Consider the following 20,708-nt stretch of genomic DNA (forward strand, 5'->3'; position numbering starts at 1 on the left):
AGACACACACACAGAAACATAACTCAACTTGCCCTGGCCGCGACACAAAGTATATCGGAGGTCAAAAAAATAAACAAAAAGATGCTTTCCTTGCGTGATGGGGAGAAGAACCTGCCTTTCTCACATGGACCATTGGCGCAGTGCAGACATCGGCAGGTTAGAGAGGTTCGAGAGGTTAGAGAGGTTCGAGAGGTTAGAGAGGTTCGAGAGGTTAGAGAGGTTCGAGAGGTTAGAGAGGTTAGAGCGTTGGGCCAGTAAGTAAAAGGTCACTTTTTGGAATCTCTGAGCCGACAAGGTGAAGAAAAAAAATACATCTGCAGATGTGCTCTAGAGCGAGGCACTTAAACCCTAATTGCTCCAGGGTCGCCGTTGATAACAACAGACCCTGGTCATGACCCCATTCTCCGAGAAGGTTCTCAGGGGTAGTTGGAATATGTGAATTTCCAATTCATATGCGAACACATTTCCAATTCACACATGCGTATTAACACGCGCTCGTATATGTGTGAAATAGGACAAATATAAGCACACACCAAATTATTATTATCGAACAGCAACACCTGACAGTGCAAAGGAACTACATGGAACTACATTTAGCCATGTGAAATGAGACAGCAAGACACATCACACAGTGTCTCGTTTTTTTTCTCCTGCTATTTAAGGCTTTAGATTTTCAGATAAGAAAGCTACGTTGTCTGTATCAATCTAATGTGAAAGATCCATGACCGAATGACTAAGGGAAGTCACGCTAAATACCATTCAGCCTGACCTTAGACCTGTTATATACAATTCGAGCCTTAGGCCTATCCTAACCCTGAAAAGTTTTGGGAGTCTATTTTCCTGGGTTTTTCCTATGACAAAGTGTTCACGAAAATCCACTGTATGTTGTAGTGAATAGGAAAATCCTGCAATGTTCCAGTCTGAGAGGCATCTGAGCCTCATGTTAATTGCATCAACTGTGCTTTTGTGAGCATAGACAACGTAAACAAAGTATAATGCACGCCAATACTGACAATCACCATGGATAATAGTCTCTTTAGCCACAATATGATGTGGATTGCCATTGCAGTGTATTCGAGACAACACTGGTGTGTGAGGATCCCATCGGGTCATGTTTGTCAATGGAAACCACGACCTCATAAACTGACAGTGGAAAGCACTTAATCTGTTCTGACCTCAATCAGTCGACACTGAGAATAAACTACCCTATGCTCGCTCACACCGACGACGTCCCAAATGGCACCCTATTAATATGTGGTGCCCATAGGGCTCTGGCCAAACGTAGTGCACTATATAGGGAATAGGGTGTCATTTAGGATGCAGACCCCTTTCACTCTCCCTCACACGGATTGTATATTCAACAGCAGCAGCCATGGAGAAGACATGGATGGGGAGAAAGGAGTACTTTTCAGCAGCTAAAGGAATAATAACGGATAATGCATTTGACACAAAGCCCATATTGGCTTGGGTTGAGAAACTCGTTGCGTTTGTTATGAACTTGAAGACACTGTATGTGTATGAGAAATGTGGCAATATCTTTGTTTTCGAGTTTGAGGGAACGCTAAAGTAAGAAAAAGAGGAATCTTTCATTTTGGCTTGCTCTGCTGCTTAGCATGAAAAGTCGCAGAGGCAACAAAGCTAAGTTCACAACGGATGTATCCTCATAGAAGCTCATTTGACTTCAGATTCAGCAGGCTTCTTCCCTTGAGATATAAACATACTTTATTGGAGCTTCCTGCAAATAACGTACAGTAGCCTCCATGATAAGCTTAGGTGATTTATGTATTTCACATTTTTCCTGTCTAACGTGATTTTTGCTGCAGTTGATTAGCTGAGGGGTAGAAAGCATGAATTAATACCAATTATGGCTCCAAGCAGTTATGTTTACTTGCATAATGAAAAACACAAATTATTCAAATGTGTAAATTAAAATGGGATTTCATGCATATGCCCTAATTTACTAACTAAGGCACATAGCAACATTTCTATCATATCTAAATAGGTAACTGTATCAGATGCAACTGGATTAGCAAACTGCTGAACTGTTAAGAAATTGAGGGTACGCAATGATGCACAATAACGTATTGTGTGACGAAATGGGTCCTACAGAGAGAGGCAAAACATTAAGAGACATTTCGAAATTTACTGGGGTGGTCCAAAATAGGTGGTCGAACAAAACATTTTTGTTTTGGGGAGGTTTGTGTGATTTTTAAATTGGGCAAAGTGAATTTTGTCCTTGGTTTATATTACATTCTATCGGTTTTACTATATAATTTATTTCATATAGCCGCAATTCCTCATCTGCTTCCATGCTCCTCCCCTATCAGCTGTTTTGGTACTTCCTTATGCGCAATTTTTTTCTGCGCACTTACTATACAGTCAACTCTATTCTGCCCTCTATCAACAGTGGCAATAGCGGAAGGTGGATCGTTTGTCCAGATCTGCAATAGGTTAACTAGCAATCATACCATACATAAAATAATTTGCACTAATTGTCTACATGAATCCACAAGAACATGGAATAGCTGATTGGCAGCGTAGGCCAGGTGCGACATTGCGAAATAACAGTCAAGACATGAGACGCAGCTCAAAAAAGTTCCCCTATCGATGTTGTTTAAGCCATACACATTTTATTGACTATATATCGGGTGCCCCTATTCACATCTCAAAATATGTAAAACAATTATTTTTAATCCATTTTTTTTTACCAATTGAATGACGTGTTTCGCCATTGTAATGTTGTAGTTGGTGTTCGGTTAAAGCTCTGTGAATCAAATTATGGGAATCAAAATAATATCTGAATCGCAAAAAGTAAAAAGATGTATTTTTGCTGAAGACTTCCTTTTGAATTGTGTTGGTGCAAAACTCATTTTATTCATACTTTGAGTTGATTTGGATATTCAATTTATAGGACATTGCAACTCAACAGATGCTAGTAGTCAGCCTGAAGTATACACTTCTAAAAGTAATAAATATAGCCAATCCACGATGCACGCTGAAACAATCATTCAACATTTTTCCCCAAAAACCTTCCCAATTAAATGTTGACTTCAAAGTTGGCCTATCTGGCAGAATGATTTTATGATGATTTATCAACTGGGTGCACATTTGTTTTGAATACTCTGACATCACATGTGCAGTACAAAAACATTGCTACCCTAACACAAATCTACTGTGACTAAATCTCGGCTTGGACATGCTTTCAAATGGTGCTCTCCAACACCTGACACAAATAGTGGCTTAGGGGGATACCCTGACTGGGTCTCATGCACTGGTCCTTGTGACTGTCATTACAAAACCATTATACTGTCACAATCCTTGTGACATTATACATGATACAATTCCCACCAGGTGGGTTAACCCTATTGGCACAATGCATAAGGTATTTGCCTTTCACGCCAGTGAACCGGTTTCACTTCCTTGTCCTGCCGTTTGCTACACTGGTGTCAGAAGTGGGATGGCGGCCATGCAGCCGTCAAAACGCATGGCTCGGACATGCTAGGGGGCTGATTAGTCGAAGGAGGGGGCTGTGTAGTAAACTTTGCTATATAAACCACGTTACAATTCCCAGCAAGTAGATTAACCCGATTGACACGGAGCGTAGGGTGTTTTCTTTCACTCCAGCAACCTGAGTTGTTTTCCCTGCGCCATATACCGCTACAATACCGAAAAGCTAAAATCTCTCAGTGAGGTCACTAGCTGTTGTACAAAATAATGTTTAGTATTATTACAACAGGTATAACTTTTGTTAAGTAAATTTTTTTCTTTTTTTTTCGCCTTAATCTAAAAAAAAAAATGATCCACTACATAGCTCATTAAATTTGTATGGCCTTAAAGTCAATAACATTATCCTACCTAGACTAGCCTACACCACATCAATGCAATGAAAATGTGAATTATTAGAATATAATTATTGTACAAGACTGTAAACTTCAGTTTTGTACAATTTCATTTGAATGATGTTGCAAAAGCACTGTTATTTGAATGTTTCATTCTATTCATTTCATTTGGATCAGTTGTGAGTCAACTCGACAGATTAGAAAGTCTGGAAAGTCACAGTAGCAGGACAGTCTGGCTGTATTTTTACCTCTGATACGGATGTGCTGCTGTCTGTTGCCGATCCTCATTCTCACATGTCGTCCTATATGGTGTAGGCACACAGGCCTATGCTACCAGCCGGCCCAGTTATTCACAAAAGCTTAACACACTTGACTCCTTTCCAATCGGAGTGGTTGTTCCTTGACCTAGAACCTAACGCTTAAATATCGCCAAAATATTTGTCGTTTAACTTTTGATATGTATTACCTTATGTGTGCAATAAAAGGCTACTTCAAAGGTCTCCTGTAGGCTACCTGCACACATTTGAAAGAGATATCGAAAAGAGATATCAGTCACACACAACAACAAAAAAACGAAGCCTTCAATGACATTCGGAGATTGTCAAGCCAATCCTTTGACAAGGAGTAGGAATGGATGTTTTTTCTGTTTGTTGAGATAGTCTATTTGATTGGGGTGTTGAAAACGTAAACCATGATGAAGCGCTCAAAGTCATCGGTATGTAGTTATGCCTGGACTATTGGTTATGTGTAGAGCTTTGGCACAGATACCTTTTGGTGGAAAATTGTTGCATATATTTTATATAAATTATAAATATAGGATAAAAATGTTTAAAATCTGATTTCCCCCTAGCTTATCATTGTCTAAAGGCAGCTCTGGTCTTAGTGTAATGACACAAGCAGGGAGAGTTAGCTCGGCTAATCCTCAACTTTCTGTTCCATAGCTCTGCTTGGACTGCCACAAAAGCATGCTGAAGTTGTCAAATCGATATCCATGTTTATATACACAGGGTTGATCCAGTTAATGTTATTTGTGGTGGTAATCAAGGGGAGGGTCATGTGAAAATATTTTGGGGAGGGGGGTGCATTTTATTGAAGCCTGGGTGTTGTAGTAATGGGGGTAGGATGGGATACCTGTATACTACATGGAAGATGCTAGCGTAGCTTTCATACAGTAGGCTATGTACAGAGTGGCACCATTCATTGTCTCCCCCTCTTCCTTTCATCTATCCCTCTGGGTCAGTGAATGACCATGGAGGGGGTTGTGGACACACCTCCTTCCCCCAAGGGAGGCTTTCTAGGACATTTCCCCCCAAACATACATGCATGGTGGCCCCATTTAGCCTAGATTTACAAAAGGTCTTCATTCGCCCGTCTATATCCAGGACGATGAGGGCAGTGCTAATCTGGAGTCTCTCTAGGTTACTGTAGTCTACAATGGCGCTAGCTAGCTAGCATAGGATAATGTAGCTACAGCATGTGTAGCGTAACATCTAAAACACATGTGCTGGGTGACAAAAAGCTCCTGTTCTGTCGGTGCGCCGAGAGATCACAGCAGCGTGAGCAGTTAATTGAATCGCATGGCGGAGCCCTCCGCGAGATTATTATTAACAAGAACCTGCCAGTCATACAGCGGCACGCTAAAGGAGAGAGAGATGGAAGATAAAAGAGGTGAGGAGAGTTGAAAAAGATGAGAGGAGAGAAACAGGAGGGGAGGGGGTGGCGGAGGCGACAACTCGTCGATACCTAGCTCTTCGACCGCCCACAGAGAGTAGGTCATCTTATTGAGCGTGCATGCCACGGTGCACGCAAAATGGTGTGGCATTGCTTCCATCAACCTGGGTTGCTACGCTACATCTGCAATAGCAACAGCACTCAGTGAACCCTCTGATTCCTTTTGGCTTCCCATGTTTAAAATGAAAGCTAAAATCACACACACAAGGCTATTATGTGAAGACAAGAGGCGGGACTTTGAATATGCATGGAAAAGGGATGTCGCCCTCCACGTGTGTTAATAAATTAACTGCAACGTGAAATGGGAAGATATGTCAAAAGTTTGGAATTGTGGACGACCGTCAGAAGTACACAGTACTGTGGGCATGCAGTTCACTTGAGAAGTATAAGTACAAGGTGAACACGTTTCACGCTCATACCTATGGCTCCGGGTACAATACTTGAACCTAAATATGCATATAATATTGTAAAGAAAAACACGGCAATGAGCATCAATAAGAAAAGCAGCACTAACCCACTAAAAAGGTCTGCACACTTAATATGAGCGATTACTCAACAATGAGCAGAGTACACACAGTCTACAGCGTGTCCCATCCAGAGGGCCTATAGAGACATCTCGTGCCAAAACGCTTGATGCTGCACTGCAGTGTGACATCCTTCTCTACCGTTTCCACTGCTCTCTCCAGCCCATGTCACGAAGCAAAAAGGACTGCATTATTGTGAAAAAGGATCCCCTTCAAGTCCCCGATGCAAATGAACAAGGGCCAATGATCGGGGTGTGTGTGTAAGAGGTGGGGGGGGGGGGGGCACTGGGGAATGTGCACCTGCAATGTTTCTCACTTGACACAGTCAGTCTTTTGTGGGATCCCTCCATGTCACATTTATCTCCAATGAAATCTTAGTGGTTTTCCACGGTTAAAATAAATGACAGAACCCCTAAAAGCCAGCTCTTAACTATTGACTTCTCTCAGTTTGGACTATCCGGACATTCAAGAGACAACATAATACAGGGGCTATATTTATCAAGCTTCTCAGAGTAGTGGTACTGATCTAGGTTCAGTTTAGCCTTTAGATCCTAAGGAATCCGTGTATTATTGACAAGGATAAAGACGGGCCAAGATTATTTTCTGGGGATGCAGTAAGAGGGAGGTTGTTTACACATCAAAAACAGCACACACAAAAATAAAAATAAAAACGACTACAACTGACACCTTAAACTTCTTCAGGAACATCTCCAAAGTAAATACATAAATATGATGCCTTAACGAAAGATACCGGACGTCCGAGCACTGCATTTATTGTCGTCTCATCTTCCTTGACGTGTACTGTACTGTGACCAGGTGTGTGCAGTAAGAGGTGGGAGGTGAGGGTCGGTGGGGGAGGAAAGCATTCCTTCCTACTCCAACAAACATGCAGCCAACAGCCTTAAGATGGGCCCTGGGTGGACTTCGGGGAGGACAGTGGGACGTGACTTCACAGGGGGATCCATCAATGGCTAAGTTGACAATCTCTCCAGGGGCCTGACAACTCCGTGTGGGATTGAGGGCAAGCTGTGACCTCAAAGACTGAGGGGACAGGGGTTATGGGGGAGTTTGTGATGTCGAGGAAGTGTGTGCCTTTCTTAGATCCCTTTCAAGGTTCCACTCGCCCATTCAAGAAGTACATATATCCTGAAATCGGCTTGACCCTGACATTGTTTCAAACAAAATGTGGAGGGAGAAGGGCCTCCTTTGAGAGAAAGCTGTGTATATCTTTGTCGCTATCCTTCCTCTCCCTTTTTTGTCCTCGGGCACAATTAATAAGGAAGTAGAACGGCCGGGCCAGCTTCCCAAAGGAGGCCGCAGCTTCTCTCTATAATACAGCCCTTCTTTTGTCAATGGGTTGTATTGAATTCCCTCCAAGGCTACTGTGCCACATTGAAGGCCATCTCCAGTATCCCTCCTTCCCTCTCTCCCTCTCTCATTCTCTTATCATCAAGGGTCTACAGGGGCTAATCTGTCTCACTGTAACATTTGATCCCAGTCTTCGGTCCCAATGCCGACTTTACAATACTTCATATATTGATTCACCCATTGCTTTCTACTAAGCTAAGGGTAGAGAGAGAGGAAAGAGAGGAGAGCGAGATAGAGAGGGGGGGGTGAAAGACGGTGAGATGGGGAGAAAGAGAGAGAGGTAGGGAGCGAGACGGAGAGATCGTATAAGCGTCTCACTTCGTAATTGGACCACCGTTCTTTCCCCCCCACTTTGAACTTTAGTTTCAGGCAAATGTAATTATATACCTTGTATTCTCGGTTTTGAAGGGAAAAAAAGCTCAAATTCTCCCTCGGTGGTGAAGTGGTAAAGTGCCATGTAAAAATGAGAGAGCTGGGGAAAGCAGTTTGGATTGACTGATTGGCTGGCATTGTCCTCTGAGCTCCATTAGGAAGACATTATCATTGTCCTCTTCAGTGGACCAATTGCCCCCAGGTGGGATAATACAACCAGCTAACAATACCGGACTCAAATCAATGCTCACATATACTGTAGAACAATAGCAAGGATTTGATGAATGATATGCTAAATGTGGAATCTTAATGTACTGTGCCTTTTGTTGCTATTTAGCTGATATGGTCATATTATGCTGTTCGGTCGACACTTGGACGGAAAAAAGCACACCCTTAAAACAAATAGGCCAAGGACAAATTATTGTGTCCTTGAGTTGATGTTCCTTCGTTCTCAGTGGACATAGGGGAACCTGTTCAGCAGGCCATCATAGCAGTTGTATCACGTTGGCTCTTAAGTGTCCCATGTCTCTAAACAACACCACAGACCAATCAATGATGATTGGCTAACATCAATATTGGATCCAGGAAGTAAAAATGCACCTCTGTAGAAAAAAAAAAAAAGTTCCCAATGCTCTTATGAAACCAGATTCATCGAGATTCAAATGAAAAAGCCCATGCAAAGTGCACAAGGTCTAACCCCATATCCAATTTGCATGAGAAGTGCCTAACTGCAGATAATCCCCTAAATTAGGCAAGCATACTGTATGACCATCAGAGGTGGATATAAATGGTTGTTGCCGTGGTGACATATAGTCAGGAAAGGGGATGGAGGACAGCCTTGCCTTTTTTCCCCACCCACATCGTGCCTGTGTGTGAATATGGTGTGTGGCGCTGGAAGAGTTTACAGGGCCAATCATATAAAGCTTTGGGAGATTTGTGTAACTATGAGCGGTATGAATATCAGGCTTCTCCTGTTTGATCGTAACACCTACCGTATCCTATCCTAGCTTTTCCATTGCATGCAAATTAGCCAGATAAGTAAAGGGTTGTCAGTGTTTTATAGCTTCATGCTGTTGCTAGTATTGGCTTAAGCATCTGGCGTGGGGTTGATACACAGATCTATCTGCCGAGCTAAATACTTCATTATGCAAATTGATAAAGTGACACGCTCTCTCGTTCTCAATGCATCGTCTCTGCTTGGCGTATGTTTGTCCCCACCCACCTGCTCACTTGCCAATTTTCGCCCAACCCCTGGTGGTTTGGGCAGGAACCCCTGTAGAAGAGCATTTATGCGCCTTGTGCTCCTTTGAAGGATCACTCTGTAATATTTATCTTCCCAGTCCGCCAGTCGCCACACATTACTCCACCTAATGTAAATCAACATCCTCCGCCACTTGACCCTGCTGTCAATATGCGTCCTCATTAAACACCATTCCATCCACCACAAGCCATTTTAAATGGCATCACCCGATGCTTACCGAATTATGCAGACGGAGCCGCAATGGGAGGATTCCTAATTCATTTGGGGGGGGGGGGTTAACCCTGCGAGCTCAAATGCCCGGCATTGCTTAATGTTACCGTCATTTGTTTCACTCGGGTTCTGAGCTCTGACAGAACTTTGGCAATGGCGGAGGCACACGATGGACTCCACAAGAACATGAAAGCCCCTTTCTACTCCAGGATGAGTAGGAACCAGGTAATGGTTCCTACTCAACATTTAGGTATGGTAGACAAGACAAAAACAACTCCTGAGCCTGATACCAAAATGCCAACTGTGCTATTTTGTCTGTTCTTTCCCCATTGTTTGTAACTTATGTTGTTGCTACCATCTCTTATGACCGAAAAAAGCTTCTGGATATCAGAACAGCGATTTACCTATCTTGAACTGGAAGAATATGTTTCTTTAATGAGTCCAACGCGAAGGAGATAATGCTTCTCCGAGACCAGACCCAAATCCTTGTCATTCACATGAAGATGAATATACAGAGGGTGGAGATTGGGGTGCCTTGTGAGAATTTGTCGGCGAGTGGGTCACCCGCTTCTACCTCCGTTTTATTGGTCAAAGTGCAATCACTGGAAAATAAACTGGATGATCTCGGCTTGAGACTATCCTACCAACGGGACATTAAAAACTGTAATATCTTATGTTTCACCGTGTCGTGGCTGAACGACGACACAGATAATATACAGTTGTCTGTGTTTTCCGTGTATCGGCAGGACAGAACAGCTACATCTGGTAAGACGAGGGGTGGTAGTGTGTGTGTATTTATCGATAACAGCTGGTGCGCGATGTCCAATATTAACAGTGTCGAGGTATTGCTCGCCTGAGGTAGAGTACCTCATAATACCTACCAAGAGAGTTTACCTATATTTTTCGTAGCTATCTATTTACCACCACAAACTGATGCTGGCACTAAAACCATACTCAACAAGCTGTATAAGGCCATAAGCAAACAAGATGGTGGAACAAACTCCCTCACGACGCCAGGACAGCGGAGTCAATCACCACCTTCCGGAGACACCTGAAACCCCACCTCTTCAAGGAATACCTAGGATAGGATAAGTAATCCTTCTCACCACCCCCCCCCCCTTAATGATTTAGATGCACTATTGTAAAGTGGCTGTTCCACTGGATGTCAGAAGGTGAATTCACCAATTTGTAAGTCGCTCTGGATAAGAGCGTCTGCTAAATGACTTAAATGTAAATGTAAGAAAATGCTCACTTCATCCAATGGCATTGAGGGGTATACCGCATCAGTCACTGGCTTCATCAATAAGTACATCGACAAAGTCGTCCCCAAGTTGAACGTACGTACAGATCCCAACCAGAAGTCATGGATTACAGGCAACATCTGCACTGAGCTAAAGACCAGAGCTGCCGCTTTCAAGAAGCCGCCCACTAGTCCAGGCGCTTATGAGAAATTCTGCTATGCCCTCAGACAAACCATCAAACAGGCAAAGCATCAATACAGGACTAAGATTGAATCCTACTATACTGGCTCTGACGCTCGTTGGATGTGGCAGGGCTTGAAAACTATTACGAACTACAAAGGGGAAACAAGCCGCGAGCAGCCCAGTGACACAAGCCTACCAGATGAGCTAAATGCATGAGAATACCAGCTGTTCCGGACGACTGCGGATCACACTCACCGTAGCCGATGTGAGCAAGACCTTTAGACAGGACAACATTCACAAGGCCACGGGGCAAGACGGATTATCAGGACGTGTACTCAGAGCATGTGTGGACCAACTGGCAAGTGTCTTCACTGACATTTTAAACCTCTCGCTGATCGAGACTGTAATACCTACATCCTTCAAGTAGACCACCATAGTCCCTGTGCCCAAGAACACCAAGGTAACCTGCCTAAATGGCTACCACCCTGTAGCACTCACGTCGATAGCCATGAAGTGCTTTGAAAGGCTGGTGATGGCTCACAACACCATCATCCCCGAAACCCTAGACCCACACCAACAGATCCACAGATGATGCAATTTCAATTGCACTCCACACTGCCCTTTCCCACCTGGACAAAGGGAACACCTATGGGAGAATGCTGTTCATTGACTACAGCTCAGTGTTCAATACCATAGTGCCCTCAAAGCTCATCAATGAGCTAAGGACGCTGGGACTAAACACCTCCCTCAGCAACTGGATCATGGACTCCCTGACGGGCCACCCCCAGGTGGTAAGGGTAGGCAACAACACATCTGCCCCACTGATTCTCAACACGGGGGCCCATCAGGGGTGCATGCTTAATCACCTCCTGTACTCCCTGTTCACCCACAACTGCTTGGCCATGCACAAATCTAATAGCATCATTAGGTTTGCTGATGACACAACAATGGTAGAACTGATCACCGACAACGATGAGACAGCCTATAGGGAGGAGATCAGAGACCTGGCAGTGTGGTGCCAGGACAACAACCTCTCCCTTAATGTGAGGGAAAAAAGGAGATGATTGTGGGCTACAGGAAAAGGAGGGATGAACACGCACCCATTCACATCAACGGGGCCATTGTAGAGCGGATCAAGAGTATCAAGTTCCTTGGTGTCCACATCACCAACAAACTATCATGGTCCAAACACACCAAGACAGTCGTGAAGAGGGCACAACACCTTTTCTCCCTCAGGAGACTGAAAAGATTTGGCATGGGTCCCCAGATCCTAAAAAAAGTCTACATGTGCACCGTCGAGAGCATCCTGACCCGTTGCATCACCACCTGGTATGGCAACTGCTCGGCATCCAACTAAGGCGCTACAGAGGGTAGTATGAATGGCCCAGTACATCACTGGCGCCAAGTTTCCTGTCATCCAGGACCTATTTACTAGGCGGTGTCAGAGGAAGGCCCAAAATTGTCAAAGACTCCAGTCACCCAAGTCAGATTGTTCTCTCTGCTAACGCACGGCAAGCGGTACCGGCGCACAAAGTCTAGGTCCTATAGGCTCCATAACAGCTTCTACCCTCAAGCCACAAGAATGCTGAATATCTAATCAAATGGCCACCCAGACAATTTACATTGACACCCACCCACTAATGTTTTAACACTGCTGCTACTCGCTGTTTATTATCTATGTATAGTCTCTTTACCCCTACCTACATGAACAAATTACCTCGACTAACCTGTACCCCAACACATTGACTCGGTATCGGTACCCCCTGTATATAGCCTCTATTTTATTTTTTACTTTCAAATATTTTCTTAACTATTACTTGAACTGCATTTTTGGTTACGGGCTTGAAAGTAAGCATTTCGGCGCATGTGACATATAAAATTTGATTTGTTAATTTGGCGGAATTACAACATTTTTTAAATGTAATTAGAATACAGTACAAAGAGACCAGGATCATGCATATTTAGTTTATCCAAAAATAAATAATTATCTGGAAATGAGACACCTATGAGTTGACAATAGGTGAAAGGAACCAGAAAGACTGACACAGCAAAGGAACATTGCATTCAGTAAACAGAGATGGATTAAGCTGATATCAAATTGACAACTGTTTTGTCAACCTGAAGGAAGCTCTGGTGTACTGAGACACAAATGTGACCATCCGTGCAATTTCAAAATAATAATAATTCAAAATACTGGTTATAGTAAAGTGTTGAGAGCATTACACCAAGTTATTTGGCCCATGAATACCAATGTGCCGGAACTGTAGGTTATATCCTATTCATTGTGTAAAAAAAACACACAAAAAACACAATCAGGTAAAAGTCTTGAAAGTCACTTACAGAAACCCAGAAGGAGTCCAAGTATTTCCTTAAAACATGCAGCGTTTCACTCTTGCTCTTAGCACTTACATACCAATTATAGTCAAAGTAAAGTTCACTTCCAACTTTAAATCTAATGACCTTCAATTCTCTTTGGCTTAAGATGCTGGTGCTATCTTTGTTCTTTTTGTTGACATTCGCATCACGTTCTCGGGGATACAAGAAAAGGGAGAACTAAAACAACTACTAGTGTGAACACGTTCAATTCAGATACCAAGAGGTTCTACACCGACAGTAAGCCCACTCGCTCAGAGCAGACCTATTACATTACACGCTTCACAAACGCTTCATATTCACAACAAAACGGAACATGCCCGAGTAGGCTCTGTTGAAGTTTCCCATTTCAAATATGAGTGTGGAAAGTAATTTGTTTAATTAATTAGGCAAACGCAGGGATGCCCTGGTGTACAGCACTGAATGCCCTGGCAAAAGGAGATTAATTAAGGGATGTCTGGCTTGGACACGTTGAAATTGACACAGAACTATTTTTGATGGGGTTTGTATGGATCCAATGGGATCGGATTAGCATATTTCTGATGGATAGCTGTGGCCAGGGATGCTGGGATGTCCTCAGGTGACATTTCACTTCGGCTGCGGGGAGCGTTCCGAATTACCATACAATATGCAGATGGTGAGAGTTGTAAATACCGTGTAGATGGAACTGTGTGAATGAGTCAGATAGTGTTGTGTACCATGAATAGGCCTACAGTGTATAAGATGTGTGTGGGTGTATGTCTGTAGAAAGCCTCGGGCATAACTGCCAGGATGGTCAATTACCATCTATAGCTCCCAGCTGAACAATATTCTCACACACACACACACACACACACACACACACACACACACACACACACACACACACACACACACACACACACACACACACGAGGCAGCTGTGAGCAGGGGAGGCCGAGGTTGCGTCCCAAATGGCAGAGCTCTGGTCAAAAGTATTGCATTAGATAAGGAATAGGGTGCCATTTGGGGAAGCAGATAGTATGTGGGTGTGATTGGACCATATTTTTGGGCTAGGTCGGAACACGCTTGGAGTGTGGGGATGGTTGGGGGGGGGGGGGGGGGTAACAGGGGACCATAACTGGATTACCATCCCAAAGTAGGGCAGTGCCCCCCAGAGTACCCATCTCAACCACCCCCCTGGGGTAGGAAGAGAGACTGTGGAGAGAAAAGAAACCCCTACGCGAGCATTAAAACCAGGCCCTAAATAGAAGCATTCCAAAACATCTGGGACTAGTCTGCTGACAACATCTAGTAATGCATGATCTTTTCCCCACCTCAAAGAATAAACACCATAAACAAGCCAATTCAAGGATAACAAAAGAATACAATTCTCCTACCTTGGCCTTGATAAAAAATACCGGGGAGTTATACTTGGTGTATCTGTATCTCTATTTTCCATTGTGGAGAGAGAATTATGGCATCACAGCAGTCACAGCGTTTAATATGCAACCTATTGTCCAACACAGTTTATCTTCCGGGCTCTTTTGTCAGGTCGGCAGTAAATTAACGGCTTCATAATGCCTCTATTCCCTTTGGATCAATAGAGCAATACACAGACAGGTGCGTGACACGTCGAAGTCACGTGACTCCACTTCCCTCCCAATGAACATTTTTTGCAAAACAAACTATGCTGGAGAGCTAGTTTTGATTCGCGTGCCACTAAAAGCGAGCTGCAGCCCAGCCCAAAGATAAGGCACCAAAGCAATTCAATTTGCTTTGAATCTCCCGTTAATGGTTTCACCGTAGCAAATTAGCATGTTTATGGACCATGGCATAATGCCTCCCCCCGTTCCCAAACCCTAGTTTAAGCTGAATTTAAATTACTTAATTTACTTTCCACTGAAACAATTGTCAGAAGCCAAAAGGAAAACGGTCAAATCTGAGGTGATTGCAATTTGTTCAGAGGGATAAAAAAAAATGCCTGTGAAGTGATCTCAATAATGAGGAGACCAGTGTATTGGTCATTTCTTTCTTTCGCACACATTGTACTATCTTTCCTACACACACTATGCAAAGGTTTTGATAAATGACTCGTAGAAAGACATTTTCATTTCTATTGTCCAGAGAGTAAGAAAAACAGTGAGATAAAGTCAGACAGACTAAAAGATACATAGAAACAGGTAGAGGGACAGAAAAAGAGAGAGGAGGTAAAAGAGGTAAAAGAGAAAGAGAGATAAAGAGAGAGGTAAAGAGAGATAAAGAGAGAGGTAAAAGAGAGAGGTAAAAGAGAGATAAAGAGAGATAAAGAGAGAGGTAAAGAGAGAGGTAAAAGAGAGAGGTAAAAGAGATGGCAAGAAAGCCAGAGACAGAGGGATACATCAGGATCAGAGGAGAGAGGGAAGAAAGAGACATCGGAAAAGCATGAAACTTGGGGAAAAATGTTTAGCAAATATAAATGGTGAGACGAAAAATGTTCAGCAAATATAAATAGTGAGACGAAAAATGTTCAGCAAATATAAATAGTGAGACAGACACTGAAACAAACAGTCACATGAAATGGGGCAACGGCGTCCCGGGCTTACCCAGAGCTGCTGGCGCAAACAGGCTGGCGAAGAGGAGCAGGCGTGCAGACCACATGGCCCCTCCGCCTGGCTGTCGATCCACCCAATGGAGGGGTCAGGCCTTCCCTGGTGAGCCCAAAGCGAGCGCTCCGTCTGTTAGGTTCCTTCCGCTGAACTGCAGTCCTGTTAAGGTCCGGTTTTACGGTTCTCAAAGCCTATCCTGAAAAGAACGTGCAATAGAGAAAGAGAGAGAGCAATGTGTTTAAGTTATAGAAAGTACTAAATTAATAGTTTAATTCAAGTTGTGAATCTTATCTGGTGTACAAAGACAACGTGTCAAGGAATATTCCCTACATGACAATGTTTTGTGAAATAAGATGACCTTTTAGTTTGTACAGTAAAGACTCTAGCAAGCCTCAGGCTACGAGTCAAGTATTCTTCCAACTGTCAGCCAATGAAAGGTAAAGGGGGATACCTAGTCAGTTGTACAACTGAATGCCTTCAACTGAAATGTGTCTTCAGCATTTAACCCAACCCCTGAATCAGAGAGGTGCAGGGAGGCTGCCTTAAATTGAGATACAGCTAGTTGCTTAACATGGCAGTGTTAGGGACTGCTCAACCGTACAACACTATAACAGATACTTTTGGATTGACTGCTGGTTAACCATGTTGTGTCAACCAGCCCCAGTTACTCCCACATAGAGTACAGTACTCTCTCACCAACAAAAATGATTCCAATCAGTGTCTGAGTGGATTTTTGGACATCTGATGATAATTGCAACCAGAAAAGTGTGTGACATATTTTTCCTTTCCTGTGGGTGTGAGCAGTATCTTCACAGTTTGAGATTTGTCAGCGGCAGAGAATGTGTAGTACAGTGCGTCACGCAATGGCCATTGTGGTCTAGCCTTTTCCCATCGACAGAAAACAAAATGGCCCCCCATGCAACTGTATTGAGCAGCATGGAGTCGGAGTGACCATTTGACATGTGGTAAGTGCACGGGAGTGCAGTCACTCGTGAACTTGTGACACTGGCGGATGACATCAGGATGAAGCTCTTGCCTGTTAGCATACAACAGGTTGGTCATGAACAGGAAATACTGTGTGTTGATTAGGACTTGTCAAACAAAGGTAGCATGTCAATTGTGACAAGTTAGTGAATATCATACGCATATCCTCTGCTATTCACCATTTGATGATGTATAGTTTGATAGGATTCAGAATAATATCAGGATCAAAGGCTTCATTAAAAATAAAGGTTAAAACAGATTTAGGGAATATTAAATGATTTATTATCATTTATTCTACTGTATCTGCTATTACAAAATATAATACCATATTATAATCTAGGTCTATTTAATCCAAAGAGGACAGACAATGTTTATACCTTCTAAAATCGTATTATTGTTGCAGATTAGGCCGTTATGCTGCTCTTAATCTATATTTTTTTCAAATGTCTGAAACCATGTCGGATTCCAAAGACACAATTGGCACGACTGACTTCTAAAGGTGAAATCATAGTTTAGAGAGCAGAACACACAACCAGGCAAACCAGAATGGCTTTTCTCCGTACTTCCATCCTTCCTGTACTCAATCTCAATTCCCACCCATGCTATCTCCTCTGGTTGTGCTCTCCATCTCTCTCTCTCTCGTGATAATCTGCATTCCTCTGTTGCATGACATTTTCAGATGAAATGTAGCAGGAACTCAATCTCTCCCAAAATCCAAACTAGATGAAGAATAATCCGATTTCGGGGACAGCTATTGGAGTTAAAAAACAGAGAGGGGTGCAGCCCATCAAGAGTGACCCATTCCATACAATGGGATTTTGAAGAGTGCATTAATATAGGGTTATAGGTCATTGTACTGTAGTTATCAGTAGTTGTATGCCCTAGTCACAGGGGTGGGCAACTCCAGTCCTCGGGGGCCTGATTGCTGATTAATCAAATTGAATTCTAAACTGAAGATCATGATTAGGTGATTATTGGAGTCCGGTATGTTAGCTGGGTCTTAACTGTGACACCAATCAGGCCCCCGAGGACTGGAATTGCCCAAGCACATTAAAAGTCCCTGAAAAATACATTGAACTCCCCATAAAATAATGCAACTATCTTGAATCTATGACCGTAAAAAATTGCCTAAATAAAAAGTTGGTGTTCTGTCTGTGGCTATACCTCCTACTTTGTAGCTTACTTTGTTTAACATAGGTCAAATGTTTCTGGTAGCCTTCCACATGTTTCCCACAGTGAGTTGGGTGAATTTTGGCCCATTCCTCCTGACAGAGCTGGTGTAACTGAGCCAGGTTTGTAGGCCTCCTTGTTCGCACACGCTTTTTCAGTTCTGCCTCACAGTTTCTATAGGATTGAGGTCAGGGCTTTGTGATGGCCACTCCAATACCTTGACTTTGCTGTCCTTAAGCCATTTTGCCACAACTTTGGAAGTATGCTTGGGGTCATTGTCCATTTGGAAGACCCATTTGCGACCAAGCTTAAACTTCCTGACTGATGTTGTGAGATGTTGCTTCAATATATCCACATAATTATCCACAAAATGTTCCTACCTCATGATGCCATCCATTTTGTGAAGTTCACCAGTCCCTCCTGCAGCAAAGCACCCCCACAACATGATGCTGCCACCCCCGTGCTTCACGGTTGGGATGATGTTCTTCGGCTTACAAGCCTCCCCTTTTTTCCTCCAAACATAACAATGGTCATTATGGCCAAACAGTTCTATTTTTGTTTCAACAGACCAGATTTCTCCAAAAAGTACGATCTTTGTCACCATGTGCAGTTGCAAACCATAGTCTGGCTTTTTAATGGTGGTTTTGGAGCAGTGGCTTCTTCCTTGCTGAGTGGCCTTTCAGGGTATGTCGATATAGGACTCGTTTTACTGGGGATATAGATACTTTTGTACCCGTTTCCTCCAGCATCTTCACAAGGTCCTTTGCAGTTGTTCTAGGATTTATTTGCACTTTTCGCACTAAAGTACATTCATCTCTTGGAGACAGAACGCATCTCCTTCCTGAGTGGTATGACAGCTGCGTGGTCCCATGGTGTTTATACTTGCATACTATTGTTTGTACAGATGAAGAGGTACCTTCAGGCATTTGGAAATTGCTCCCAAGGATGAACCAGACTTGTAATAATTTTTTCTGAGGTCTTTTTTTTTTCCCCATGATGTCAAGCAAAGAGGCACTGAGTTTGAAGGTAGGCCTTGAAATACATCCACAGGTACACCTCCAACCTCCAACTCAAATGATGTCAATTAGCCTATCAGAAGCTTCTAAAGCCATGACATCATTTTCTGGAATTTTCCAAGCTGTTTAAAGGCACAGTCAACTTAGTGTATGTAACTCCTGACCCACTGGAATTGTGATACAGTGAATTATAAGTGAAATAATCTGCCTGTAAAGAATTCTTGGAAAATTACTTGTGTCATGCACAAAGTAGAAGTCCTAACCAACATCAAAAACTACTATTTGTTAACAAGAAATTTGTGGAGTGGTGTATGTAAACTTCAGACTTCAACTGTACGCACATGGGCTGTATTGAGGATAATGCAGAGCCTGTGCTGAACCCAAACAATGGTGGTCTAGTGAGGGCAACTGGTCTAGACCATAACTCATTAGTTTGTAGACAGGGTTTAAGGCCTGTGCACGAGGTACTGTGGAATGGCATCCCATTATGAAGCAATACAGAGACCTTGCATATGAGTTAATCATTTTTCATTTTTCTACTGGGGGAGGTAAGAAAAATAAGATCTCAGGCAGGATACGATTGATACAGGAAATTTGAAGCCTGAAATGTCGGCCCCTGAACTGGGTGATGCACAGTGAAGAAAGTGTCATGTCAACATGCTACCAGGCAAGGGCCATGTTCATTATGCACCAAACGGAAGAAATCAGACAAACAGAGAGGGACAACCTGTATTTGTCCAATAAGAAACATTCCATTTCATATACTTTGAACAGGACCGAACTAGTTGGAGACATTCCCCCCAAAAATGGAGAAAAAAAAACAAGATGAAAAGAAAGATCGCTGGCAACATGAACAAAGATGAAGGATGAGGGGACACCATCACAGATTCCTCAGTTGTCATCTTCAGCAGTGTCCTCTTTATTTTGTTTTTTTATTTTACCGAAACTGTCAGAAAAATACATGAGGCTAGTCACCAGAATGACAGGGGCTGCTGCTACTGACAAGGGACAATGAGAAATCAAGACAGCCAATCACCATGGACATAAGTGTCGCTTTCACTCTATATCGGTGTGTGTGTGTGTGTGTGTGTGTGTGTGTGTGTGTGTGTGTGTGTGTGTGTGTGTGTGTGTGTGTGTGTGTGTGTGTGTGTGTGTGTGTGTGTGTGTGTGTCTGGCAAAAAAAAAGAGTCTGAAAGTATTTCTCAATTTTCATATTCACATCTCACTATGAAAGGAATATGAAAGCAGCTACTAACATGAGTGTTACTTGGAATTAACTCATTACATTAAGCACATTACATGCTTTTAGAAGTCTTGTGATCACAATCATTAACATGCTCCCTCTACAAAAAAAGAAGTGTGAGCGTAAGTAGGAAAAGAAAGCCACTGAGGAACACATCTGAAAATACATATTGATGAGTAAGGGGCTGGACCGGGTTCAATCAAAAAAAAAGTACAAGACAGACTCCGTTGAAAACCTACACTAGGTTGCCAACTCCGTTTGTATTCAGAGGAGCCTTGTGATACTTTAGTGGCAGGCCTTTGAAAGGTACTTGTTCAGTTTTAAGAGAACTCCCTTTAGATGAGGCTTCCAAACTCACTGCAATGATGCCGGTGAAATCCACTTCAATTAAACCACTTCATTACGGACTCAGTCTCAGACAGCAAACTTTTTCATCCGTGTTGTTTTGCTGCTATTTTAGCATTCCGCCAGTGCCAAAGGGCTTAGATGGATCCTGACGGCTTTAATTAACTGTTTTTCCACTGTCTATCAGGTTAAAACAACGGGGAAAATAAGGTGGATGAAGATAGGAGGAGGAAGTGTGTGTGTGTGTGTGTGTCCCATGTTGACTAACAATGCACTCATTAAAAAGACAAGATGCAAAGACA

At 43.0% G+C, this 20,708-nt stretch overlaps 1 protein-coding gene across 1 annotated transcript in view; it reads right to left on the minus strand.

Moving 5' to 3' along the window:
* The window catches only part of LOC135510600 (adhesion G protein-coupled receptor L3-like), a 355,347-nt gene that overhangs the window by 215,175 nt on the left and 119,464 nt on the right, over positions 1–20,708 (minus strand). Inside the window, 1 exon segment of the mRNA XM_064931641.1 lies at positions 15,646–15,844. Coding sequence (XP_064787713.1) covers positions 15,646–15,700 — 55 coding nt within the window. The 5' untranslated portion in view covers positions 15,701–15,844.

This window comes from Oncorhynchus masou, chromosome 23 (assembly GCF_036934945.1).
Source record: "Oncorhynchus masou masou isolate Uvic2021 chromosome 23, UVic_Omas_1.1, whole genome shotgun sequence".
Lineage (NCBI taxonomy): Eukaryota > Metazoa > Chordata > Actinopteri > Salmoniformes > Salmonidae > Oncorhynchus > Oncorhynchus masou.